The following is a 27,798-nucleotide window of genomic DNA, read 5'->3' as shown; positions in this document are numbered from 1 at the left end:
ATTGATGATTCAACATACATTATATAATATTGTATATACACATACTCAACTACTTTCACATAACATCGATAATATATATAATATATATAATATATAAATATTCATTCAATAATGATACTAAAAACAATATTAAAAAATGCTAAAAATCCATATATTAAAATCGCACGAGGCATATAATAATTATCGTTTCATCGTCTCAACAACTCGACTTCCTCCATCAAATCAGCGTATCCTCGTCCTGAGTGGTGGTCGTGGTGGTACTGCCGTTACCCGCCGTACCGGTGCCGGTGCCGGTGCCGGCGGTGCCCATGAGCAGCGAGTGCTGCGAATTGGTGCGCTGCGAGGACTGAGTGAGGAGGGCCTGACGCTCGCCGCCGTTGCTGTTGATCGAGTTCTCGGGCGAGCTGCCGTCGAAGGCCATGTAATTGGTGGTCGTGCTGCTGGACGAGGGCAGATCCGGCGAGGCCAGCGGCGGGGCGTTGTTGTTGCTGCTGCTGCCGCCGCCGTTGGGATGATTGTTGCCGTTGCTGCTCTCCAGAGAGACGAGCTGCAGACTGTAGGACTCTCGATAGCCGGAAGTGCTGGAGGTGTCCTCGTCCCAGGAGATGTCGGATTGTGGTCGCAGCTGAAGATAGGCGTGATGCAGGAGGGATGGGTGACCCTGGGGAAGAGGGTCACGATGACTCAGCTGCGGCGACGGTTCGGCGTGGGATCCGTTGCCGGAGGTCGACGGCTGATCGATGTCGATGTCGATCTGGTGATGCTGCGGCTGTATCAGCTGCTGGTGGTGCAGCTGCAGAATCGTCGTGGAGTCGCGTCTCGACGGGACCGAGGACGAGTCCGAGGGTGCGTTGTAGGGCGGCGTCGAGGACGACTCCTCGATCGTAGCCGGCGGCGACGGGCTCAGCAGCTGCGGCGAGGCTTGATGAACCGTCGGTTGATCGTCCGGCGACAGCGACGATTCCGGGCCCTCCGTCGTTCCTCGCGACGACGAGCTCTGAGCGCTCTGCACGAAAAGACATTGATGATTAATTTTAAAAAAATATGATTTTTTTGTGGTATTCGCTGTGTGTACCTCCGCGTGAGCTCGACGACTCTTGCGCAAACGGAAGGTCCTCTTGCTGGCGCCCATTGATCGCTGAAGCCTCGGCTTGTCGGGCTTCGACTCGCCCGAGCTGTCGTCCATTGGACTGTTGGGGCTCAGCTGGCTCGTGATCGTTTCTCCTGGGCGCGATAAGAAAATCGAATTAATTTCGCAATTTTGGATCGACGATTTTTACACTATTTTGCGACGCATGCGTGAATCGGATTTTTTTTTTTAAATTTTTAAAATTGGACCTCGTCTATTTTATATAGTTGCTAGTATAGAGAGAATAGGATAGAACAGATTTTGAGAGTTGGTTTTATCATAATAGTCGTACGGATTTAATCTGAAAGTACCTACGAACTTTTTTCTATATAGAGTATATAGAGTAGATATATAGAGTATCGTGTGTAATTTCGATGCATTTGAAAGTAGACAGTATTATATAGGACAGAGTAATGAGGCGTAAAGATATACATAGTTACTTGGAGTGAATATTTATTTAGAGCAAAGATGAAAATGAAAGATTATAGCATGAAGATATAGCAGTAGTATATGATATTTCAGAGCGGGCGAAAAGTAGCCGCACAACAAAAGGCCAACGCTAGAAGAAAGAAAAGCACAAGTTCAGCAGTTTTTCTATTAATATATTCTCTGATAGAAATTCTCAACTTCAGACATCTCGTATACAGTTTCAGTCATTTTACTACCTAGCTTCCTAACATTTTTTGATTTGTAAACTTATTTTGACTTTGTCACTTGCAGATGTACAGATAAATGTGCTCGTCATCTAGTGGTGCAGGCTTAAAGTAGTATCATGTCTAAACTTTTTGAAAGAACCAAGAAATCATTTTCATATCTTTCAAACGTTTTTCAAAACATCGTTAGGCCATTGTATACGTTGAGCATCTCTATCAGTGAGTAAATCATACGACAAAAAAAAATTACATAAAATTTGTTTTATCGATATAAGTTTAAAGTTTTATTTTAGTTTATAGGTATAGTTCAATCATGCAATATATGCAGCATAGCGAGAGCGAAAATTAGTGCGATAGGTATAAGAATCAGTAAATGAGCATACTTAAAAAGGACTGATACGGGAAATTTACCTGATGAATGTCTAAGCTCTATGGAAGGAATAAAACGTAGTTTTGATGTTTTTTGACGAGTTAACACGGGACGTGGCTTATAACGATTACGTTCATCGCTAGTGGTGATAGATGTGTAGGATTTATCTGAAAACATGCCACATTTAACGTCTAGACATAAGTTAGACAAAATTTAGCAGATGCAAATTTATTAAGATTCGTTTGTTTTTTATGGTTTAACGAGTATATTATTAATTATTATTGAGATTGAGGTTTGGTTTGGATAACACTCAAAGCAGCCACACATATATTGCTAATTTTTTACATAATAGTTCAACGACCATGCAGCAAATCGATCAAAGTCCTAAGAATATTTGATCGCAGTCTTAGTCAAGATTTTGATTTAAATTTTTTGACTTTTTTAATTTTATCAAAATACCATCTCAAAAAACAAAAAAGTTTATAAATAATTAAAATCATCGCTTGAAAAGCAGTACTGCGAAGCATACATAGATCTACTATTTAAAATTATAAAAGCACATATAAAAATTTGACATTTAACAATTATTCGCACGAATGAATGATTATACAGCGATGAGCTGACGAAATATCGAGATTACGAGAGAAACGTCGAATGACGCCTATTCGAGAAATTGGTTTATTTTTAAACCAGAGCTTTTCATACGACGCCCGCGTTTATTTCTTATATAAATAAAAATAATTCTGCACATTTTAGATTTCGTTTGAGCGTGATGATAAAATCTTGTAATGACTATCAGGTGATAGTTGCATAAATACTTAACGTAGCATAAAAAACATGTAGTTGATAATATGTCAATTTTTTTCAAGTCACATATAGTAAGCATCTAATAGTAAAAGTGAAGTAAATTTGATCATTTGATAAAACGATGTAAGTAGGGTAATGGATGAACTTCTAAGTTAGAAAAATCCTACAAGATTAATGTCAACGGTTGGAAATTACCATTGTCTACATGGAGAATAAAAAATATTGTGTACTTTATGTATATAATATTTACACGAATACAATTTTTTTTGTGTAAAACATTAATGATAATTGTAATAAGCTAAGACGGTTGATATAATCATTATGTATACATCGCAAAACTATATTTAATAATCGAAAAGGTATAAATTGGATCTATGTGAATTTTCTAGATTGAAAAAGCACACACAAGAATATAATCAGCTGGATTAGTCGAATGATTCACAGCTAAGTTTGAAAAAATATCTTAAATTGGGATTTAAAAAAGGGTAACACATATTAAAAACATCACGGAAACCCGGAATAAAGCAAATAATGCAACGAAGTATGATAATATTTTTGTCAGTTGTAAATTAATTTATTATCATACTTCGTGGAAAATTAAATAAAACTAATTATCTAAGAATAACGTTGAGTGGCCAAAATTCCACACTAAAATTAAACAAATTAAAAATGTTTGACGGCTTACCTTAATTTCCGAGCTAAACTAGTCAATTGATATTAAAAATATTTTGAAAAATGAAAAAGATTGCCATTGACCCACAAATCAAATCGATTATTTCGTTCAAAATTATATTTTCTTAAAAAAATCAAACCAAAAGCTTGTAAAATGTATCGATTAAAATTAAATTAAAGTTTAATCTTGTCAAAAATCAAACGAAAACTCGATTGAAAATTTTTAATCCATTATAATTCGCGAAAATTTAAACTTTATGTCAGACAATGGTGGTAATCCAACTGTTGAAAAAACGACATCGAAAACTTCTTCAAAGACTCTTGCAAAGTAAAAAATTTTAGAGTGTTGAAGTTTTTATTCATCTGTACGTTAATAAATTTACATTACAATTACCACATTTAGTACATTTGATACATGTTTTTAAGCTATTCAATAAGAATCTCGATTATATTTTTTTTAATACTTTTTTCAAGCTGACTCTAAAAGTGATTGTTTCGTGGATAAGTTTAGATTTATATCGATAATTATATAGAAAATATTCGTTGCACGACAATTTCATTGTTCTATGTAAATAATTTTTCCTTTTTTTGATTTACGATCCGAAAATAGGTTCTCCGCACATTTTGATTCTCGTTCGTCATATAGACAGAGAGAAAAACAAAAATCAAAATCAACAACCCAAATACAACAATTAGACTCGAGGGGGAGCTTCCTTATATTTTTTGTTGTTGTTGTTTTGTTTAGTCACAGCCAAGGCACGTTTATTTCTATTTGGGCTCAAGATTCGAGAAATATTTCGATTTTAGGTACATTACAATAATTGACAACAAATATTACATGTACGTTCTTCTAAACACGATTTTACAAACAAAAATTCACTTTCACTACAACAGGTACTTCCAACATCCATTTTTAGGTAGGAAGAGTTATATTCATTATGCTTTCAGAGCGGAGCCAACATTAAACACACATGTATAGATTTGGTCACAATTGGAATCGTTAGCTCTACTCTGGGTTATTTTTTTTTTTTAGTACTTTGAAAACATAATTACGTGAAGTTACAAGTCACACTTTGCTATTTGATTATTATCATTGTTATAATAATTGTTAACAAGTTTGTCATCGATCATCGAGGATATCGTCGAAGATCGAGTATCAAGATTCAGCTAACATATCAATGAATTCGTTCACAAGCAACACTTTTCTGTGCAAGTGTGTTTTTTTTTGTTGTTGTTCAATTTAGATACCTGTCGCTTGGATCGGCGATGAGCCGGGGCAGGCCAGGGCGCCACTACTACCATCGGGCCCATCCCTCAACGTTCCGGAGCCCGCACTCGTGCTCGATATAGATCCTAGAACGCGAATATCAGGCCAATGTGTTTAGGATGAGCAAATGAGGGAGCTCTCAACTATCTCCCTTTTTTGTTTACTAAATTCACAATACCATACACTTATGGGTGAAAGTGTAATAACAGCATGGGGGTGGTTGGGGGAGGGAAGTAGTACGTAACACTTGATTTTGAATTACGTTGCTGCGAAGCGAAAGACACCATAATATATGCGTATAAGCTTACCATAACGGGTCTTTGCGCGTGACGTATATCTCGCAGGGATACACAGCGATGATGTAAATTTTTTTTTTGGCTTTTTTGGTTTTTTTTTTTTTTTAGCGGCTACTATAAAAAATACATCGGCTAATAAAGCGGATATTCGATGATGAGTCGAGATAGGCGCTACAAACTACTCAGAGCTTTTTTGAGCAAGCCGCGCTTGGCTAGCAGCAGAGATTTACCTCGGGCACTGGGATTGTCCTCGACGATCGACACCTGGCTCTGTATCGAGATCTTGGTCATGTTGCTGGTCGAGCTCACCGACGGCTGGGACGAGGTCGTGGCGGTGTGACCACCGGGACCGCCTCCCGTCGTGGTCGAGTTCGAGCCCGGTGTGTCGGCGGGCGTCGCTCGGCTGCCGTGGCCGCCGCCGCCGCTCCTCGAGCCCAGATCGCCCGTCAGCAGATCGATGAGGAGCGAGGGCCGTTGGGTGCGGGGCTGGCCCTCGTTCACCTGGTGCATGTCGACCACGCTGCGCTTCGGCTGAAGCTCGTCTGCGCCGAGAGAATAAATATATTTAAAATAAATAGGTATATTTCTGTACGGAAATCCACATGGAAAGAGGTGGATTCCATGTGGATTCCTACTTTAATTTTTTTCCATTTTCAGATTTATATATTTGTAAATTTACTAAAGAAAATTCAGCTTTTTCAACATAAAATCGTCTCTAGTAGAAATCTACATGGAATCCACGTCAATCCACGTGGGATCCATTTTTTTCATTGTATATGTTATATTTTAATACGAGCAGACTCACCGAATTTCCTATCCTCGATCTCCTCCTTGAGCTTCTTCCACTCGTTGATGAGGTCGTTGAGCAGGTCGCTCTTGGACTTGGTGCAGGACATGCCGATGCCGTTCATGCGGTCGCGTATTATGCCCTGCATGGTGCGCTCGTGCTCGGATATCGGTGCCTGGCCGATCTTGTGTATGATGAACAGCATCATCTGGATGTAGAGGGGCGTGCGATGGGTGACGACGAACTCGAGGAAGTTCCAGAGGTGCAGCGACGCCTCGTTGCGCTTGTTCAGCAGCTTCATGGTGCGCAGGATGCGCGGCCACTCCGAGGTAAGGTCGTTCTCGAAGCTGATGATTATTATTTTTAAGGCTGAAACGGCGGCGATATGAGAATTTATGTTCAATGAAGGATGTTATTCAGAGAATAATTGATCGGGGAAATCACAACATTATTTAAATTGTGCAGAGGAGTTGTTACATTGGAGCCATCAAAGAAAAATATTTCAAGATATATTGACATTAATATCATGTTATGTATGTTAGTTTTTATTATATTGTAATGGATTAAATAATGACAAGGTTAATGAAATTATATAGCTGAGATTTTTATTTCTATCTGGAATACAAAAATAACTTTATCTTTTCAAATTAAAGTGAATACAAACAATTACATTATAATAAGCTTAGTTGAAATTTTATCAAATCTTGAAACTACTCGAAAATCACTTAGAAAAAAATTTGCCCATACTGAGAATCAAAGTACCTAATTCATCAGAGTCTGAAGAATCGCTGATATTATGCCTAATGAAATCAACAGCTTTTTTTTTTAAATTTTTCATGCTATATTTATCAGCAACTTGTAGAATATCTATAGCATTTTCAGGAGATACCTTCGAGCTTAATATTAGTTCGCACTTGTTTTTCATGTCCTCGAGCTGGTACTTGTCAGCGGCCACCAAAAGATCAATAGTTATGGAAACTTCGAGATTTTCTATAACATCTGTGTAGACGTAACGTAGCATCTCCACTGCAGCCTCGTAAGTAACATCCACCATATCAACTAATTGATGTTTATTTTCCAACATGTCATGATCAAACATAGCGCTGAATACTGGACTGGCGGTGGCGAGCACGACTCTGTGCGCAGGGATCTCCTTTCCACATGCAGTTCTTATCTTGACATCGCTGAATTTTTCATTTAGAAACATCGAATCGAATTTTGATAGTCGAGATTTCGATGCTTCATTGTTATCGACGCATTCTTTGTTTAACGAGGTATGATGATCTCCCGTGAAAACAAATAATTTGCAGCAAAAAGTGACAGAACCGGTGGATGAAATGAATTCTTTCGTGTAACCAACGTTATTTTCAAAGATCGTAAAGCTAGAATCATTGTGAGTAATATAACCCTCGTAGGTGCTAAAAAGTTGGTCATCCTTGATAACTGATATGTTGTACTCGCATAGTAATTCTGTACTACTCTTTAAGCATCGTATATCTAATCCTGCATATTGTTTGCCGTATTCATCTGTCCTCTCGAAAAATTGCAATTGAAACTGGAATGAATTGTCACTACCGACATTGAAGACTGACGATGATATTTGTGCATCACACTTATTCCAAAACGGCAGCCAATCTGATATCACCCATGTAAATACGCACTTTTCTTTATTAATTTGCGTATAACACTCAACTTCATTGGCGGACATTTTACACGCACACAATGTGGGACACTTGATATATATTGGGTGAGTAAGCTACGACAATCTTTTGTCTATTATAGGACTGAACGATCCTCTGCTCTAGCTTGTATCGACTGCTCTTAGGCACACGCGTTCTAAAATTGATCAAAATGGTCTCTCTGCATGTCGTGTTTCGCGAGTCGTGAGTCGTGACGACAAGACTCGACTCTCGAGTATCGTCGTAAGCGGCGCCTTCCGGATTATTCGAGAAACTATGTAACGTTGATTAAAACAATAGGCTGTTTTCAGAGACCGTCACTAACCTCTTCGCTCGAACAGCTGATTTGCCTGTAGGCATAACAAACCGAGCTTCCATTCACTTTATATGTTAAGTCGATTAGTTTGACTGCAAATTACAAATAAATGAGATGCTCTAAAAATATATAAAAAATATGTCTATGTAGAGGAAGACTTCATCTTTTCATCTATCGAAGCGGATTTTACGATTTCTCTTTAGTTATTACAAAAAAAATTGTTGAAATTTCGGTTATTTCGGAGTTTTACTCGCTGCTCGGCTGCTGTCAACACCGAGTTGCGCGTGTCCGTGATCGTTTTAGCGATATTTGAGATTTGATTTCGTTTTTTTTTTATCAATCTGCAATCATAAAATAAAAAATGGTGTTGAGGTGTTATGTAACAGGATGCAAAGCAAATTCCCAAAATGGAAAGTTTTCCTTCTTTTGTATACCAACAGGAAAGCCGAAAAATAATAGAAATTCTGAAGAATTAAGGGAACTGAGTCGAAAAAGGCAATATACTCATGCTTTAATATTTAAATGTATTTTCAAATATCGCTAAAACAATCACGGACACACGCAAGTCAGTGTTGACAGCAGCTGAGTAGCGAGTTAGACTCTGAAATGACCTAAATTTCAACAATTGTTTTTGCAATAACTAAAGAGAAATCGTAAAATCCGCTTCGATAGATGAAAAGATGAAGTCTTCCTCTACATCAACATATTTTTTATATATTTTTAGAGCATCTCATTTATTTGTAATTTGCAGTCAAACTAATCGACTTAACATATAAAGTATATGGAAACTCGGTTTGTTGTGCCTACAGGCAAATCAGCTGTTCAATCCTGACCGTCAGTAACGCTTTGTGAAAACGCCCTATTCTTGTTTCGTCAGTGTATGGGGTGTTTTTAAATTGTTACAAAATGGTCACTTTACTGATTTGCCTGGAGGAATAACAATCAAAGTTTTTCATTTTTACTTTTCCCGCAACACCTTGTTGGTTATTACTCTAGGCAAGTTAGTGAAATTTTTAACTTGAACAGACACGAAATAATTTTATTATTTTTTTTTTTAAAAGGATACAGATATTCTGTCAGAGACACTGTATTTACTGATAAAAATAAGCAATCCAAAAAATATAAATCTTCGTAGAGCATCAATACTTATAAGGAAAATCTATCGACTCAACACAATACGATATTTTATTAATAAATTATGATTTTTAAATATTGTTCTATTTTTCTACTATATAATTTTTGTGCACGAGCTATCGACTTACCTAAAAAGGCAACTTGGTAGAGTGACAGCGACGTCTTGGTCAACGATTTCGAGTCTCGCGCGGCGAAGGTCAGACTACCCGTGCGTATGTCGGCCGTCGGCTTGAGATTCGTCGCCGTCGTCGTGGTCGACTTCACTCCGGTCGGCCACAGGGTGTTCAGCACGGCATTGAGCGCGAAGCAGATGTCGGTCTTGCGCAGCTGCGGCACGTCCTGCCTGCCGGCGCCCACCCGCAGAAACAGCGGTATCAGCAGATTCAGCAGGACGTTCTCGGCGCGCGCCGCAGTGGCGAACATGGCGTGGCTGCCGCAGACGTTCTCCAGGGTGTAGCCCTCGCCGAGCGAGATCACCTGCAGGGCGATGAGTCGCAGCACCGTCGAGCAGAAGAACGGGGGCGGTATGCGGCTCATGAGGGCCACCGTCGCCGAGGACGTGATCTCGATGCCCTGCGTGTCGCCGATTATCAGGGACTGGCAGGTGTTGAGCAGAGTCTTGAGATTCTGGAAGTGGGCGATGTAGGGGCAGCGCAGCAGAGTCTCGTAGAGGCCCTTGAGCAGCTCGCTGGCGGCGTCCCAGTTGGTGCTGCGACGTATCGAGGCCTTCTTGTAGATCTTGCTGAAGGTCTTGTCGAGGCGGCGCAGTATGATGGTGAGCGCGGGACGCATGTCGTCGTTGGACCACTGGGCGAACGGCAGGATGTCGTTCATGTAGCGCTTGAGGCCGCGACAGGCCATGGCTTGCGGATCGTACGGGGATATCTTGAGCAGGCTGTGGGCGACGTCCGCCAGGCGCTGTACAAAACGAAAGAAAACAAAAAATTTCGTTTGGAGGAAATTATTTTGGAGAAATTTGGTAAAGTTTCACGGATACTGATTGATTTTAAAAAATTAGTTATATTTTTGTAGAAAAATTGAATTGTATCGAAGATATATCGTTACGTAATATTGTCACATTTGATCAAGAGCTTTTTGATTCCGTCAACAGATGGAGCATTGTAAATCCGCAAGCGGCAAAAATATTTTCGTTGAGTATATATTTTCAAACGACTTTTAATTTAGTAATCGTTTCATCCGCAACATTAAAAAGTATATACATAAAATAATACGTACGATGTGACACTTGGAGTCCAGAATCTCGATGGTCTTTCCGTCCTGGGACTTCTTGTCGAGCTCGACGAGTCTCGCCGAGCATCGCGCCACGAAGTCACCGACCATGTTGAGCAGAGTGTCCCTGGGCCGCACGAACTCGTTCTTGTGCGAGCTCTCGGCGTCGTCGTCGAAGACCTGCTGCTTGTTTTTGGCCGCCTCGGCGGCGGTGGGCGGCCTCACCGGCACGCCGATGTTGGCCTCCTCGTCGAACTCGAAGCCCGGCGAGTACGGGCTCTTGCCGTAATTGCGCTGGGACGAGCCCTTGTGCTCGGGACTGTTCTTCTGCGGCCGATTGTAGTACTTGGCCAGCGACTCGGAATTGTTGACGAGGGTGCGCACGGTTATGGCCAGCTGATTGATGATCTCCTTCTCGGTCTTGCCCTCCTTGTTGTAGCTCGGCAATTGAATCTGCTGCACGTAGCAGGGCATTATGGCCTCGAGGATGATGAGCATCTGCTGGCCTCTGAGCGAGTCCGCGGCGTACGACACCACCATCACGCACATGGAGATGCAGTCGAGGATCGTCACCATCTCGCTCTCGTCGTGGTAGCAGAAGTCGATGGCCTTCAGGGGTTTCTCCTCCTTGACGAGCTCGCCGATGTTCAGTGGATCGGGCGACGGCGTCTCCAGACTCAGCAGCAGATTGAACAGGCAGGAGGAGGGCACCTTGTGCGCCTCGCCGATGGCGCTGGTCTCGTCGGTGTCGAGGATGGCCGACACGCTGCCGAACATCTGCATTATGAAGGGCTTGCGGTGCATCATGTAGAACTGCTTGACGGCGTACTCGACGGTGGTGGTGACGAGCTTGTTCGTCTGATGGGTCGAGTAGAGCTGCATGAGCGTGGGAATGATGAGGAAGTAGCCGTTGGTCGAGAAGATGTTCTTGAAGTTGAAGGCCGCGTTGATGTAGGTAGCGACGACGTAGCGCAGTATGCACGAGTCGGTGCTGTGCAGGAACAGGGTGCCGTTCAGCACGTTGATGAACAGATGGATGTCGCCGCTGTAGGCGAAGTTGCCGGCCATCGCCTCGAACATACGGGCGATCAGGCGGACCCACATGAACTTGTGCATGACGTCGAAGGCCAGCAGTTGCTGCGAGCGGACGGCAAACGCGAGGATTAATCGTTTCTCAACTTGTTTGTCTTCACGAGCTTTATCGTGTGATATGTAATTCTTTCGGTCTTTTTAACTAGTCAGTTAAAAAGCTTCTTTATAAGAAACTAGTAAGAGTACTTTGACTTATATACAATTATTTTTACTTTGACTATTGCAGATTTACAGATATGAAGGTACTCGCCATCTAGCGGTGGGGCCTGGTACTCATCGCGATTGAGTTTGCATCGTTTTATTGTACAATTAAATCAAATATTAAATGAGTATTGAGGCATTTACTATCTTAAAAAATGTTCAAATTTGTGTAGCTCGAGCGAGTTTTTGGTAATACAACCGAATTTGTTAGATTAGCTGAATAATTATTACTGTTAATGCCCACTCTCCGTTTATATATTGATAGTGAAGAGAAGATAGTAGAAAAAATGTAACAAAACGTTGCAACACGAGACCCGCGAGGGCCAAGAAAGCTGCATAGAAGCTACATGATTATGTTTCTTAGAGATAATGATGAAGATTCTTTCTTAATGCATGGTGACTAAATCTTGTAATGTCAATAGGCGTATTTTTTGTATTTTTTTATGTAGCTGATGTTCTAAAATTTTTTATTCAAATAAATAAATTTAAAAAAATTGTATTTTCATTTCAGCTCTATATGTAAAAAATCATCAAGAAGTTCCACACGTTGCAGTTATTCTTATGCATAAGAAATTGCAGCTTTTTTTCTTACCGAAATTTCATTGTACCCACGAAGAAAAAACTATCTTATAAGGGTGGTTGTATAGATAGCTGGAGAGAAGGACAATATTGACAGAAATGATTACCCGGCTAATCGATGCAGATCGCACCGATGAGACACGCCTCGCTCGTGCGTTCATCGATGTCGAACAGTACCAATATCTTGTTTTTCAACAAAGATCATTCACAAATAAAAAAATCGATCTTTCTACCAAGAACTCGCTCGAGTTAACACATTTTTTCCTCAGAATTAGTGTCTTGATATACGGATTTAGTACTTATTTGCGTTAATTGGATACAAAAAAATTATGCAAACTCAATTATGATTAATACTAGTTCCCACCGCTAGATGGCGAGTACCTTCATCTGTAAATCTACGAGTGGTAGAGTAAAAATAATTGTATAAATCAAATCATTCTTACTAGTCCATTCCAACTGCCAAAAGCATCCACATGTATCGAATAACCGTGAAAAAAATGCATTTCACATGAGGTTGGTGTAAATATAGGCGCTTTGCTCACGTGCGAACGTTTGTCTGAACTCATGAGTAAAATATTCAAAATAAAATCTCTTTCGTAGAAGTAAGAGTAAAAATATCATTAGATTGCATGAAATTGCATTTCTCCACGCGGAAAAAACAGACTTGTATTATTGTAAAATAATTTAAATGAAAATATTTTTAATGCTTTGTGTTGAATTATAATTTCAAAAATAATTTACTACCTGGCCGTACTCGCCGCCTTTGTAAAGATCCAGATCGCACTCCAGAGCCTTGCGCGGAAACGACGGCAGCTTCATGAGCTCCTCGTGCAGAAACACGACTCGCTGGACGACCATGTCGACGTTCTTGAGGATCGCCCAGGTCAGCAGGACCTTGCCGATCTCCACGAATTTGTGCGTGAGCTCCTCGCGCTGCAAGGCGTTGAACGCCTCCTCCGGCTCCATGTGGACGAGCTCGAGCTGCGGGTACTGCGAGCGCTTGAAGAAGTAATAGTCTCGCACGTACGAGGCCGGATTGTGGATTTGATCTGTTGCGGTAAACGAGATATATATTATAATTTTTCAGCCGTATTGAGTCGTGTATAATAGGAGTCTTACGTGTTTTATGATCGACGAGGAAGTACTCCTTGTGCTTGGACTCCTCGATGCCAAAAAAGTCGAGAGATTCGCGGAGGATCTGACAAAATTGCGTGTCTTCTTGAACGGGAAATTGGGAGGGTATTCCGCCGTCGTCGGGATTCTGGGGTCCGTGAACGACGATTTTCTTGGCCGAGGGCACGTTGGCCGTCAGTAAAATCGACGCGTCGCACTGCTCTTTTCGCAAGATTTGCTTCAGATCTTTGAACATGATTCCGTGGACACTGTGAACGACCTGCATGATGAAACCAGAAAAAATTGAGTCACCGACATACGACAATGTAATTTTTTAATTAAGTTTGTGAATTACCATCCAGAGAATCGACAGGGCAGTACCGATGTGTTTCTGGCCTTCCTCGTGAGGCGATCGGACGTAAAACATGATGTAACCGATTATGTAGTTGTACAGCGCGAAAGCGGCTTGCTGGGGCAATTTCGGAATGAATCTTATGAGATGACGCAGTATCTTGAACAGATTGTCCTGATTATCCCTGGTCAGGCGTTCCATGATGTACCGCAGGAAGAGAGCACTGTCCTCGACCAGGCAGTTCCAGATCAGCTGGTAGGCCACGAGGTAGACGCCCATGCCGTCGTCGGTGACCGACGGATCGTCCAGCAGGTCGATGATGAGAATGAAGGAGGAGCCGAGGGTCGAGGGGAACAGTGCTTGAGCCGATTGCACGTGATGCGTCAGATTTCGCGGAACCATGTCGCCGATATCCTCGTCCGTAGCTGTAAGCGATAAAATGATTTTTCAAAATTTATTTACTTTTATGGCATTTGCAAGTAGAAGAGTTTTCATACCATCGTCGTGATCGTCTCCGACTGGGCTGGGCTCGTAAGCCGCTTGGAAAGTAATCGGTATTGTCGTGATCAAAAAGTTGATTCTCTCCTCCTTCTTTTTATCGTCTTGCGCCTGTAGGGCCCGCTTGATCAGTTCGGTTTGCTGCTTCTTGCGCGTCTTCGTGGCTGTCACCAAGGCGCGCTGAAAAATCACGATCGCAATGGCAAACAGTGAGTAATTATAAAAAAATATTTAAAATGAGAGGCTAAAATCGCGATGAAAATTTTTGATAGTTATTTTATCCGTCGCTTATTTTGTATTTTCGAGGAAAATAAATAGGTTAATTGGACTACTATTGACTTTTGAAATTGCTGAATTATTCGATACTTTTTCTCTGTCTCTCTTTTTGACTTTGGGACATTGAATAACTAAAGAAAAATCCACTATCGAAAAATTGGTATAATTTATCTAATGAAAGTCAAACTATTATTGTGCAAATTCAATTATTATTTATTCCAAAACTATCAACGTTAAGAAAAAATGTTTTAAAGATGCTATTTATAATGCTTTTTTTCATAAAAATTCTTACACAGCTTTTATTTTTTGATAGACCCATAAAAAATGTGAAGGAAATCATGAAAACGACGAACTTGAAATAGTTATCGAATGCAAAGACGTGAAACCCAACATCAATTTATTAACAGTTAAAAAAATGGATGATGATTTTGCATATCACTTGCGTAAAGCAAAAGTTAACGATAATTATAAAACTCAAAAAATAATTAAAAAACAAAGTATGAGTGAAGTGAAACAAAATTTTTCAATAATAAAATGAAACGCGTTATTGATTTTGAACTGATAAAATGTTGAATTCCTTAAATTGTTGGTAATTTTTTTTTAGCTACAGCTTCGATCGCTTTAAAAATCCAGCAAGTTTTGTTTTATTACTACCTGCTTACGTCTATTTTCAATTTTTCATGACAGGATTTTTTACTAAACCTTTTCAGTTTACTTTAACATTCACCAAAAATGATACCATTTCAACGTCGTTTCTTCGAACCTCGGGAAGACTTTTCTTTAGTTTTTCAATGTCCCAAGAGCCAAAAAGAAAGATAAAAGTTTCGAATGATTTCTTCGAAGATCAAATGTCAAATACAGACGAAATATCGATCAAAATTTTAAAGATTATCATCGCGATATAACTCACGTGTCTCTCCTGATTGATGGTCACCTCCTCGACCTTGGTCCTGACCTGCGGCATCCAGGGCGGATCGACCACGGGCAACGACTCTATGCCGATCTTCGGCGAGGGCAGAGTGAACTCGATCCCGGGCGGCGGCACCTTGAAGGTCGCGTGCGCCTGCTCCTCCATCCTCTGCCAGACCTGATACCTGTGCCTCCACAAAACCTGAAACCTCAGGATCGAGGAGATGCGCACCTCCGGATTGGCGTGCTTGAGGCCGCCGTGCATGATGTCGGTGGCGTGGGAGGGCGCGCGAACCGACGCCACGATGAAGAGGGACGCCGCCGCCGCGGCCACCTCCTGATTGTTCTCCAGCAGAAGCTCCCAGGCGACGGGCAGTATGCTGACGAACAGATCCTCGGTGACGATCGCGGCGCCCTTGAGCAGGGTGGCGATCGGCGCGTGAAAGGCGTTTCTCACGTGGATCTGCATGTACTTCTGCACGGGGCTCAGCTCTTTCTCCTTGTAGTCTTCCTCAGGCGGTTCCATGGCTTTGGCGAAGTCGCGCGCGTAGTTGGACTCGTGATCGGCCAAGTCCTTCATCGACTCTCTGATCACGGATTGGGAGCCGTCGAGGCTCTTGTCGATCCTAATATTCGAAAATTTATTTGGGTATCAAATTATAGTATACATATTATATGATTTTTACGTGCACACTCACTTGTTCAATTTACGTCCCATGCTGTCTTTCCTCTTAACGGGCGACACCTGTACGCTCTGCTGATCCGAGACCTTCCTGCAACGCTTGTCCTTCTTGCCCCTCTCCTCCTCGGCCGCTTTCTTCTCGGGCGCGTCCGGATCCCCGAACATGTCCATGCCCCCGACGTAGCCGAACTCCTCGCCGTAGATCTTGCGCACGGCCTTGATCAGCTTCTCGCCGGCGCGCATCTGCCTGCGATGGCAGAACGGATGGCAGAAGCTCTGGTGGTCGCACAGGAAGTGATAGTGCGCCGTCATCTGGGCGACGATGCGCATCCAGGGGAAGTTCTTGGTGGTGCAGTCGTCGGTGTCGTTGCTGTCGCTCGGGCTCTCGGGCTGCTGGTCGTCGCTCAGTATGCCGGGCGACTCCTCGCCGCTGACCTCGCCACCGCCGCCGCCGCCGCCCCCGCCAACGCCGTAGAGCAGGCCGCCGGGCTCCGAGGTGTCGCTGCGGTCCGACAGCGAGCTGACTTTGCGCTTCGACTGAATAGTATCTGCGTAACGATAATATGAAGATTTATTATAGCTTCTGGTCCTGCTTTGATAAATTCGCGTTGATTAAAGTGAATTACACATGGATTGACTTGGAATTCATGTAGAATACAGTTGTCAATCCATGTTGAATCCAGATCAATTTCCATTTGGAAGTTCAGCTATTTATTGAAAATAAGAACGTATTGAGCTATATGGGTCAACATAATGCTTTTTTAAATTTTCTTTTGCACGTTTATTACCGATCGTGACGCACTTTTGGTATTTTAATACATATCAGTCAAAGAGTCCCAAATCCCACATTTTATATCCCTCGTCGCTCCTACCTACAATATAAACGAATATTTTCTATCTCTTGCATTTTATTACATACATTTTGTATATCGATTATGAAGCCGCTTTTAGTAGATCTATTTATTGAGTTGTTCAAACATTATAATATCAATGAGGGAATTTAGTACAAAAACAAGAACGATTTTTCGTAAAAAAATATTAGATTTGTATTAGATTCATATTTGAAAAAAAACTATAGTATTCAAAAGAAAAAATCCACTGCCAACTCATTGGCAAAGATCTTCTTCATAGAAAAATCAGTTTTTTAGGTATTTAAACCCACTATACTTATATTTTTGATTAATTAATTATAAATCTTCAGTTTTAGCCGATAAAAAGAGTGTTGACAGAGAGTATATTGCTTTCCGAGTTCATACCTCACTGGGTGAAAAACTCATTTTCAAGCCTATCACTAAAGTAATTCAATCCATATCAGAATATCGTACTCACAAGCATCGACCTCGATCTCTTTTCCCTCCTTCGTGTTGCGCCTGAGCTTCAAGCTGCGCCTCTTGAACGAGCCCGTGGCCGTGTTGCCGGAGGTGCCGCGTCGCAGCAGGAACGGCCGACCGGGCGCCTGCTGCGTCATCCTCCTGGCGGCTCGCTCGCGCTCGTTGCTCTGGCCCAGCTCCTCGCCCGGTATCGTGACGTTGGACTTGCTGCTGCCCTCGGACTCGTTGTCGGGCTCGTGCAGCACGAAGCTGATCTTGCGCTCGGTCTCCTTGCCGTCGGCCCCGGCGATCGACTGCAGCGACTGGGCCGAGGTCTGCGAGTGGCCCATCGACGACAGGGCCATGCTCCAGCGACGATTGGCCTCGCGACTGTAGAGCTTCTCCCAGGGCGGGGCGCGCTCCTTGATCGACAGCCGGCTCGACTTCGGGATCGACGGGTAGGTCTCGCGCAGGAAGCTCGTGATCTCCATGAGGAGGCAGCAGGCGACCAGTCTCAGGGCCATGGGTACTTTCGAGCCGTAGCTGACGATGCTCGCCTCGTCGAGAAAGTCCTCCTCCTCCTCTTGAGCCAGCAGAAAGGCCTGATTCTTGTCGTTCTCGACGAACTCCTGGATCTTGTCGGCGCAGGCTCTGTCCTCGGCCAAGAACTGCTCGAGCCTCGATCCCACGGCCTCGGCCCACTGATAGAACAGCTTGCCGCCGGCTCGCTGCAGCACGTGGGTGCGTCTGATGCCCGTCGGCGCGCCCCGATTGTTCAGCGCCATCGACGGCCGAAACATCGGGAAGTTGGACTTCATCCAGATCGGCCAGTGGCCCTTGTTGCACTGGTGCACGTAGCTGGCGCACTCGAGCAGGATCGCGGCGCGACAGACCACCGGCGCACCGGGCAGATCGAGCAGGGCGGCCATCAGGTGATGGTCCGGCACCGTGCCCGGATGACAGGTGTCCAGCAGGAACGAGAATCTCAGCATGCCGTCGAGGATGGCTTGCTTCGGCACGAGACGGCGCTCCTTGATCACGACGAATTCGGTCTCGCGAGTGGCGTCCTCGATGTCCAGCGAATCTTTTCGGCTGTAGTCTGTGTGAGATTAAAATTGTTCGATCGATCGATGCCGATAATTATTTTTAATTTTAAAGCTCAAAACTTACAGTTTCCTTGAACTTCCTCGAAACTTTTCTTCTTCTTGCCCTTGACCAATCCCATTTTACTCAATTTATCCTCCATTCTGCGTTTAGCTTTCTTAAACGTTTGACTGACCCTATTAGGTTTAAACGAAATAAGTTCAGTAATGATTTGCTGTTTGGTTCGTTTCGCTAAAATTACCCTTTGGACGTTCTAGTGACTCCGCGTCGATAAGGCCGCCTGAGATTCGGTTGGCGCAAAAAATTGTAATCGGTGGGCGACTCGCTGTTCTCATGACTGTCGCTGTGATCACCGCGCCTTCTGTACTCTCTACTGAACCAATTTACTGCGCAAAAAACAAATCGAAATAATTTCACGTACTCAACGCGCCACATCTACAATGAAAATCTACAATAAGCCCTAACGCAAACTCTATAAAAGATCTTACACACGATCTTACATACGATCTTACACATGATCTTACATAAAATCTTACACACGATCTTACACAAGATCTAACATATGGTGTTACATAAGATATTACTAAAATGTCTTAGATGTTGGATAAATTATATACCTTTTTTAGGTAAGATCTTACGTAAGATCTTTAATAAAAATTGCACGAGAGCTTATTTTATTTTCAAATTTACTACCATACGGGATACATTGTGTAATTTACCTATTCCACCGATCTTCAATCGATTGGTCTTGCGCGACTTTCTGATACCGAACGACGGCTCGTTCAGATCGAGATTGCGCTCGCTCTGTCGCGGCGTCAGCGCGTGATGCTTTTTTCTCACGTTACCGACGCCGCTACCGCTACCACCGCCACCGTTGCCGCCCCCGCCGCAGCTATCGACACCACCACCACCACCACCACCACCCGCGCCCGCAACACCGTCCACGGGACTCTGATTGCTGACTTTGACGTTATCGTCGCTCAGCTCGGTTTCTAACAAGCTCTGAAAGATCGAATGAAACGGCAACTTTGACTGCAGCTCGGCCGTCGTCGTCGAGGCCGCTGCCGCCGCTCTCGCACTTACCGCCGCTCCCGCCGACGAGGCGCTACGCTTTTTAAACAGATATCTACGCGCGCCCGTCTTGTCGTCCACGGTATAGATGCCGTCGGCGTCTACGTCGGCGCTCGGGTCCAGATCGTACAGATTGATGTGCCGTATGACCTTGGTCTGGTGGGGCTCGCTGCGCACGCGATTCGGACGATCGGCCGAGTCGAGGATGCAGCTGAGCGCGACGCGACGAAAGACGCCGCCGTGCGCCTCCTTGATGTAGGTCATCAGCTGGCGCACGTCGCAGTACAGGGCGATGTTGTCCTGGGAGCGTAGCGACTTGCTGCCCTCGCAACACTTCGTGACGATGGTTTTGAACACGTAGCCCATTATCTGGGACTCGATGCTGCGAAATCGATTGCCGATACCGCCGCCAGGGCCCATGCCCGTGTTGTAACCGGAGCCACCGCTACTCGAGGCCGAGGCTATACCACCACCGCCGCCGGCTGCTGCTGCGGCATTCTGTGCGCTGTTGCAGCTCGTCATGTTGTTGGCGTTCGCGATACCGCCCATCATACCGGCGCCGAAATTGGTGGCGTAGCTGCCCTGGGGCACGGAGTCCGGTGACTTGCTCGAGCCACGTTTCTGGTCTGCAAAATTAATTCAAAATCAATCAAAACGTTTCCGGAGAATTAAAAAGAAATATTGGATTTCTATGTGGATTTCGACTTGAAAATCGTGTATAAAAATTGGCATGAAGTGTATTGGATTTAATATGGATTTCTAAGTCGAAAAATTCACATCAATTCACAGTCTTGTTCCAAAGTAGTAGATTTTGAGTTGAAAATCCATATTATGGAAAACAACATGGAGATGCACGCAAAATTTCAATTGGAAATTAGACTAGAAATCAATGTAAATTTTTTGACTTAGAAATCCATATGGAATCCTCATTGTTCCATGTCAATTCCCACATAAATTTTTAGGTCAAAATCCACTATTTTCTTTTTTTTTTTTTTAAGAATTCCTTGCTCACTCAGCGGAGACAGCAGCGATCCCGGATCCACGCAGAAGCCCAGATAAGCGTGAAACAGATCGATCACGTAGGCCAGCGGGCTCTTCTTGCACAAGCCTCGCAAGAAAGTGGAGAACTGCTTGCGATCGGCCTCGTGCAGCTTGCCCAGGATCGTCTGTATCTGCGAGCGGCAAAAGTCCGCCTGAGGTCCGCGGGTGCCCTCGTTGCAGCCGTGCGGGCAGCCCAGATGGCGCAGTATGCGCACCACCGTGTTCAGCGCCACGACGTGCGGACTGGACTCGTCGCGCTGCTGCTGGGCCTCGCTGTCCGACGGCGAGCCGCGTTGATGCTGCTGCTGCTGCTGATGTTGGGATTGCTGTTGCTGCTGCCTCTTGCCGCTCTCGGATTTACCGCACGAATCTGACGACGTACAGTTGTATAATATGTTACTATGATTTTAGACAATATCTATAATTGCTCAACTGTTCTATGCTATTTTTCATGATGAACTATAGAAAGTTCGTCCATCCTCCAAACATTATAATCATTTTTTAATTAATTTTAATTAACTTTAATTAACATATCCTACTCTGTGAAACTTCGACTGGCCATTGTCATTACCGGCGTAAACTCTAATAAGTACCTAAGTTGCCGTTAGATGGCGCACGTACGGATTTTCAGAAATCGAAAGAGAAACAGCATAATTCGTGGTACATATAAGAGTGTGGTACATATAGTATCGAAGATTATAAGGCAATTTACTTCTATGGTTTTTTCAAAAAATGTTTATTATTTTAATCTTAAAATAATATCGACAAATGTTAATAGACTCAAAAATTAGCCACAGCAAGGCTAAAGCAAATGTACAATAACAATTACCACTAGTGGTCATATGGGCGCCTACGATATCTACAAAAATTGTGTACATTGCTTCAAGTCGTGCTGAGCACGCAAACGTATTACACCATCATAATAAAAACATGTATAAAAATTGAAATTGAACTGAAAAACAGTATCGTAGTTCGAAAGTTAATAGGCTCGTTTCTCCAACGCGTGCAGTACGTACCTTTGTCGTTCACGGACTCTTCTCGCGTGTATCGAGTCAGTACCCCCATGTCCATGAGCAATTCGATCAAGTTGAGAATCGACTCGCAGACTCTCAGGGAGCAGCTCTGGTTGTCTTTGAACGTGACGTTGTGTATTGCCTGCGACGAGATTCAATCGATAATTCATTAATATACATAACGTTAATTAATTAAACAGTTTAAAAATTATGGTTGAAGTTTACTTTTAGAACGACTTCGATGTCGATATCTCCGTCCTTGGTGATGAAGCAAGACGAGCCCGGCGCCTCGAGGGGCTCGTCACCCGAATACGTGATGTTCGAGTCGGTCTGCGATCTCGTCAGACTCGGCTTCCTTTCCCAAATCGTTCGGCGTCCTCCCGTTCCGTGACTGTTAATCGCGTCCAGCTGACTGTCCATCGATCCCTGAAACAAATGAACGATGCATTTCGTGCGTTGAATTCAATTTGCAATAATACATTCGAGACTCACCTGTCGCTTCATATAGTCGGGCGACGGTACGGGGGTGTGTTCCGTCACGGTGATGATGGGATTAGGCGCGGCGCACGAATTACTGTAGAAACGACTCTGCTTCCTTTCGACTTTTGGCTCGCCGATGTATCTGCAAAACACGGAATAGCGTATCGGTCTCGATCTTTGACTCCGTCGACGCATGGGAATTTCTCTGGCTCCCGTGTTTAGTATAATAAAATACGGGCGTGTTTGTAAGCCTGCGTTGGTAATTTACGCTTACTGTTCAAACTATGTAGTAGTGCTTGAAATTGCTAAGCCTCTAATGCGAATGAAGCATAAGCAATAGTTCTGCGGACGTTTATTTTCATGAAAATTTTCTAATTATGAGTGCGTGCAGAATTCATCTACTGTTTTGATGGGGTGCTTCAAGCTCTAGGCTATATAAGCTCTAAAATTAGTGTTTACACATGCAATTATTTTCAAAGCTTATACTGCTATGATTATTATGATATACTTTCTAAAGTTGTTTATGTCATGATGTATTTGAAATGTTTGGTCATATTTTGAAATAATATGAGAATAAAAGAGAGCGTAAAGTAGAGTGAAATATATAATGCAGAGGCGATTAGGAACTTTTGTATTAAATTGTATGCTACAAACTTACCCTGCCGCGGTCAGCTCGCTTATCAAACAGCTGAGCACGAGTAGTGAATTCGAAAGATCGAACGTTTAGTGGAGGGAAGGAGAGACACAGAGAGAAAATATTCTATTTCATTATCCATGGTAGAATAAATCGTGTAAATTTTTTGAGTAAGTTTTAAATTTGTGACAGAATTTTTTTAAAATATGTATGTGCATTAGTGATATAAGTGTGTTGTATTTAGATGACCGGATAGGTCGATTTTTGTCATACCCGTAGTCCGCGCCCAGTAATTTTATGCCTTCGTGTATTAGTCTAAGGAACAAAATGTTAACGATGATAAAACGACTGTGATTTTGATATGCTTTTTTGTTGCTTTTTTGCTATGTCTAGGAGGTATTTCATATTTACAAACTAAGCCTATCAGGTTTAAAGTTTACAAAAATGTCAATATGATTTTTTTTTTCAATTCTATTCAACTCCGGCTAAAACTATGAGGAAAATGATTTGATTAATACTACTTAGTATGTAGCTATAGGAAAAAAAATTTATGCATTTTTTGTGTACTGATTATTATTCTAATTTTATAAATGATTTCAAACATGGCAATTGTAAAAGTACGATCCAAAATAATCGAATCTAAGATTTGAATTAATTTTATTCCAAAAAACTGTGTCGATTAATTTATCATAGGAGTCAAATGTAAAATGACGTTTGTTTATGATAATTTACAATACCTCAAACTCGGCATGCTCTTTCCTTTCAGCAGATTCGACGAGTGTTCCAAAAAATCACCCTCCTTGGCGTCGAATATTCTCGAGGAAATTGACGGCTGCCTCGATAATTGTTCTTCGCCAGTGTCTAGACTGCGATGAGAGTCCTGGAACGATACGATTGTTCAGAAATTTCTCAAAATATTTGTATGAAATTTGTGCTAGTTTTTTGTTTACTTCAGATGTCATTTTTGGTTCCTCTTGACCTATTTTTTCCAAAGCTTTCTCCGATTTCGATAACAATTTCGTTTCGACGAAAGCTTTCAAATCGGCCATTTTCATGCGTCGCTTGGTCTTTTCGCTGGCTCGTCTCATGTGACTTCTATCCGATTCGTGGGCTTTGTAATCGTCGCCGTAATAATTTACATCTTCAGTAGAAAAATGCAATAAATATATATTTTTTTTAAAGACACAAATCTATTATTTTTTGATTATTTACCAGCTGTGGTCGAGTCATGGGTGTCCTGTGAATAACCATCTCGAACCTCGTCATCTTTCTTCTTACTCTCAGGACTCTGATAAATCGAAACTTCGATTTTTGGAATAGGCAGTGAGTTGCTTCGTCTCCTTGGCATTTGTTGTACCGAACTTTCCTCGTTGATTCGTCGCAATCTGTACACAATGAAAAATCAGTACCAATTTTTCCATGCATAATCCAACTTTACTGACCGATTGTATAAAAACTGCAGAGCCCAGAAAATACCCTCCTCTTGCCACTGAGACAGAAACAAGCAACGTATGACCGCGACATCGAAAAATGTCGCGGCTCGGACGTCGTGATCAATCGACGAAATTCTCGGACCGTCGCTCGACGACGTGTACCTTTGATCTTCGCCCTTGGATTTGGAGTCGCTACCGCTCTCTCTTTCAGATCTGAAAATTCGAATAAAATAAAATTGGAGATTATATATTTGTCATGTAATTGTGTAGCCAGACTCAACTTCAATACAGGCTTAATCATTACCTTTCCTTTTTACGGCTAAGTCTCTCTTCGGACGCTTTGGCAGCTTCTGCTTCGGAAAATGGCGTGACCTGTTCGATGGTCAAAGTAGGTTTGGAGGAGCTGCTTCTTCGAGCCATAGCCACATGGAAAATACTCGCTTCTCCCTGTCAAGAAAAGACGTTAATCAAAATTAATAATTGTGCTTAACAATAAAAACGATGCTATCTTACCGCGTATATTGTCGAAACCTCTTTGACTCCATGCATCATACGCTCGGACTCTCCGAGCGATGGTAATGTAAAGATGACCTAAAATCGATATGAAAAATGAATTTATTCGATCTGTGTAAAATTTTCACTAATTAAATCGTGTATATACTCACCACGTGCTCGTCTTCGGTGCTCGAGCTCTCCTCGGGTATCGTTTCGGGAAACGCCTTCTCCTTGGGCGACGACACCCAGCCGCTCTCGTCGTCCAAATTTCTCGTGGCAGCGGTTCCTTGATCCGAAAACACCGCACTCGCGCTCTGACTGGGTGGACTCCCATTCGCTAAACAGAATTTTAAAGTTACAAGATCGTAAAGAAGAGATTAATTTACAAAATTGAGTCACAACTTGGCTTACAGCCGAGAAAAACATCGTCGGAGACGTGATGCGATCGGGCGGTTCTGGTCATGGTTCTCCATAAGGGACGTGGCTTGGGTCGGCAGTGCGCGGTGAAACAAGGCGCCTCGGGGTGGCGACACTCGTAAATCGGATACCAGATTTTCTGGCCGTTCTCCAATCTGAGATTGCTTTTGAAGTCGATGTCTTTCAAGTGGCCGCACAGCGGTACGAATAAATACACGAAAAGCTGGATGGAAAAAAAAATTAAATCTTAGAATCTTGGAATGAGCATTTTCATAATAAACTAACATACAACTAACCGTCATGGTCGGTATCGAGAAAAGGTAATAAAAAGGATTATTCAGATCTCCGTCCTGATCGGCGCACTCCTCGGCTGCGTCGAGAATTATCCAGTGCAGTATGTATAAAAGTGTAGTCTCGAGGGGGCCGAGGTTTTGAAAGTCTTTTCTGTGTGTTTCGTGGAAACGAAAATTATTACTCGATTCTTATATGCACGTACTGCTTGGCAGTAATACGTAAGATGACGCGTGAAAAGACTCACTTGTTGTGCAAAATATTGGCGGCGGCGTGGACTATAAAGGGAAAGGAGGCTTGAATGAAGCGCCAGCGTGGCACCGTGCCCAGTAGCTGCCTCAAAGGAGGCGTCAGCTCGTTGTGTATGTTCTGCACGAGGACTCGCTCCAGGGACTGGATTAATAAGGCAATCGTTAGTATGTGGACGTTGAAAAAAAAATTTAAATAAAAATATCATATAAAGTCGATGATTTTTTACGTACCGTGCAAGCTTCTTTCATTTCCTGACGAACCAGTAGAAGGGGAAAAAATCATGAATTATTCATCGATAGAATTGGAATGATGGTGGAATTTTTTTTCTCGCAAAAAATACTTACGTGATGACCCGGAGCTCGCTGACAGAACTGAAGTGCATGCAAAAGTCAAAGAGATTATAATTTGCTCAACGGTATAATTCGTAATTTTTCAAATTGGATTGATATAATTACCACGCATGACGCTTCGTGCACTCTTCCCAATTTTACCCTGATGAATGGTCTGGAAGAGATTAATCAAATTTACTCGTCGTGCGACGATCGCTTACATTTTTGACGTAATATAAAATTTAAGTACCTCAATTGTTTCCACAGATATAACTGCAATGGAACAGGCAATTGGATCTCGTAATTGTCCATTGAACGTGGCAGTTCCATTTTTGAGTTGTCTTTGTTTATTACGTGAATTGAATTAATAGTAAATAATTCCTTTTAATAAAAAACTTGTCCGCAACTGCCGGGTAAATAGCAAACAAAAAACAATCGACCATTAATCGATATAGACATTTCGAAAATATGAAAACCATAATAGCTCTCCTCTTACGTAACGAACGAAATGCAAGCTCGAGGCTTTTTTCTTTCTCCATGGCTCTCGAGTGCACTCTGAAGTGAACTCGAGAATCGATTCACTGACACTTTTTCATCGGATAATCGTGGTATACACTCTGCCCTGAGAAGTATTAGCCTCGTCTTCTTGCCGCTTAAAGTTACCATCGTCGTGCCGCATCATAGGGTTGAGAAAAATTTTTTTCCTTTCCCGGCCGTGTATATATTTTGTAAATGCGGCGAATTTTTCGAACTCGAACTCCACGCGTTTGATTTTTCAATCATCCAACTGTCATTTACGTTGTAGCGTGTAATGGTACTTCGGTCACGTGATTAAATATACTCGGCCCACTGGCACACTTTTCACACCATGTAAATAAGAGGGAAGAGGACAGCAGATTCAGATGCAGACGAAAATAAAAAAAAAAACAGGAAAATGTCGTATCGTTCGAACGAGTTTATGCGGAACGAGGAAAAACGTTTAGAAGAGTTGACGAATTTCCCGGCTCGTCCGAAAAAAAAGAAAGCGAAACGGAATGAGAATTAAGAAAAATAATAAAAAGAGCTGCGTCGCGAATGAAAAAGAGGGTTAGAAGGAGAAGAGCGACGTCGACGAGGAAAGATGACAGCTCGAGAACTGCCCTCCTCTGAACTCGTTCGTGGGAAATTCACCCTCGGCGGGGGCCGTGGAATTTGCGCTGCTCACACACGCGCAACCACATATGCGGATACACAGAGGGAGGGAAGGCGAGAGAGAGAGAGAGGGAGGGAGGGACGGAGGGAGAAAGGGCGCGCAAGCTCATCTGCGCCGCTTATACTCTAAGAGCGAGTTCATCGATCAGAGAGGCTGCTGCGCGCGCGAATGGACCATTTTGCGCTGCGGGTCTGTACGTGTGTGTGCGCGTGTGTGTGTGTGTGCGCGCGCGCTACTGCGCCCGCGTGCAGCGTTGCACATCAAAGAGGAATTTTGAGCGCAATTGCAAACCGCAATTTTTCTCGTTTGCCCATTTGACGCTGGTCTATTTGGATTTTTTAAATTTTTATTTTCGTCAACGCACCCGATGTTTCAGCGATCGAAAAATATTTTCGATAGTTGAATTTGAAAATATTTTTATCAAGCAGCAATCCATTGCGGCTGCTTTGAAAATGCATTTATTTGTACATTTGTGGCATTTTATAGCCCTACTCTATGACACTTGAATTACTTTAATGTTTTGAATTTACGATTTTAAATTTCAATTAGAATGAGTTTTTTTAAATTATTCATCAAAGCTGTTGTAACTATTTGCTAAAATTTTTATTTATCAATTAATCAATTCATCTAATATTATTTACATAATAGAAGCCATGGCTGTCATGTAAGATACTGCGGTGTTGACAATCTTAAT

The 27,798-nt window shown here is 42.6% G+C and overlaps 2 protein-coding genes across 6 annotated transcripts; both read right to left on the bottom strand.

The window, feature by feature from the left end:
- Nucleotides 1-77: 77 nt before the first annotated feature.
- LOC106656883 (protein unc-80 homolog) lies at nt 78-27,022 on the bottom strand. 5 transcript variants are annotated; one of them, XM_023462699.1, is made up of 39 exons: nt 26,409-27,022; nt 26,163-26,318; nt 26,039-26,087; nt 25,928-25,954; nt 25,814-25,834; nt 25,579-25,724; nt 25,337-25,484; nt 25,035-25,263; nt 24,794-24,960; nt 24,642-24,719; nt 24,433-24,575; nt 24,138-24,341; nt 23,908-24,080; nt 23,646-23,836; nt 23,433-23,575; nt 22,720-22,749; nt 22,074-22,203; nt 21,807-22,007; nt 21,585-21,723; nt 20,540-20,938; nt 19,540-20,153; nt 19,176-19,458; nt 18,698-18,842; nt 18,523-18,632; nt 17,372-18,451; nt 16,059-16,590; nt 15,362-15,986; nt 14,175-14,355; nt 13,681-14,102; nt 13,332-13,605; nt 12,957-13,261; nt 10,347-11,477; nt 9,239-10,028; nt 6,000-6,350; nt 5,425-5,736; nt 4,880-4,984; nt 2,194-2,319; nt 1,076-1,224; nt 78-1,006 (listed from the first exon to the last, which is right to left on the bottom strand). In XM_023462699.1, exons 2-39 carry the CDS (start codon nt 26,240-26,242, stop codon nt 218-220), a joined length of 11,022 nt encoding a protein of 3,673 aa, XP_023318467.1. In that variant the 5' UTR covers nt 26,243-26,318; nt 26,409-27,022; the 3' UTR covers nt 78-217. The 5 variants fall into 5 exon arrangements, with proteins under 5 accessions (XP_023318467.1, XP_023318461.1, XP_023318468.1 ...); XM_023462693.1 differs by having other exon boundaries at nt 19,176-20,153; XM_023462700.1 differs by lacking the exon at nt 4,880-4,984 and having other exon boundaries at nt 19,176-20,153.
- Nucleotides 6,565-7,965, bottom strand: LOC106657077 (speckle-type POZ protein B-like). The gene has a single exon (XM_014378363.1). It carries the CDS (start codon nt 7,687-7,689, stop codon nt 6,703-6,705), a length of 987 nt encoding a protein of 328 aa, XP_014233849.1. The 5' UTR covers nt 7,690-7,965; the 3' UTR covers nt 6,565-6,702.
- Nucleotides 27,023-27,798: the final 776 nt, after the last annotated feature.

This window comes from Trichogramma pretiosum, unplaced genomic scaffold, assembly GCF_000599845.2.
Source record: "Trichogramma pretiosum strain Unisexual culture from Peru unplaced genomic scaffold, Tpre_2.0 scaffold145, whole genome shotgun sequence".
NCBI lineage: Eukaryota > Metazoa > Arthropoda > Insecta > Hymenoptera > Trichogrammatidae > Trichogramma > Trichogramma pretiosum.
The sequence above is the reverse complement of the archived record's forward strand: the minus strand, read 5'-3'. Positions and strand labels throughout refer to the sequence as shown.

Excerpts from the sequence above, each read along its gene's own strand:
- LOC106657077 (XM_014378363.1), bottom strand. The coding sequence starts at position 7,689 with ATGTCCGCCAATGAAGTTGAGTGTTATACGCAAATTAATAAAGAAAAG.
- LOC106656883 (XM_023462693.1), bottom strand. The coding sequence starts at position 26,242 with ATGGAACTGCCACGTTCAATGGACAATTACGAGATCCAATTGCCTGTT. Across the intron at positions 22,204-22,719 it reads AGCGAGCTGACCGCGGCAGG|ATACATCGGCGAGCCAAAAG; the intron begins GTAAGTTTGTAG and ends CGTGTTTTGCAG. Across the intron at positions 21,724-21,806 it reads ACATCGAAGTCGTTCTAAAA|GCAATACACAACGTCACGTT; the intron begins GTAAACTTCAAC and ends ATCTCGTCGCAG.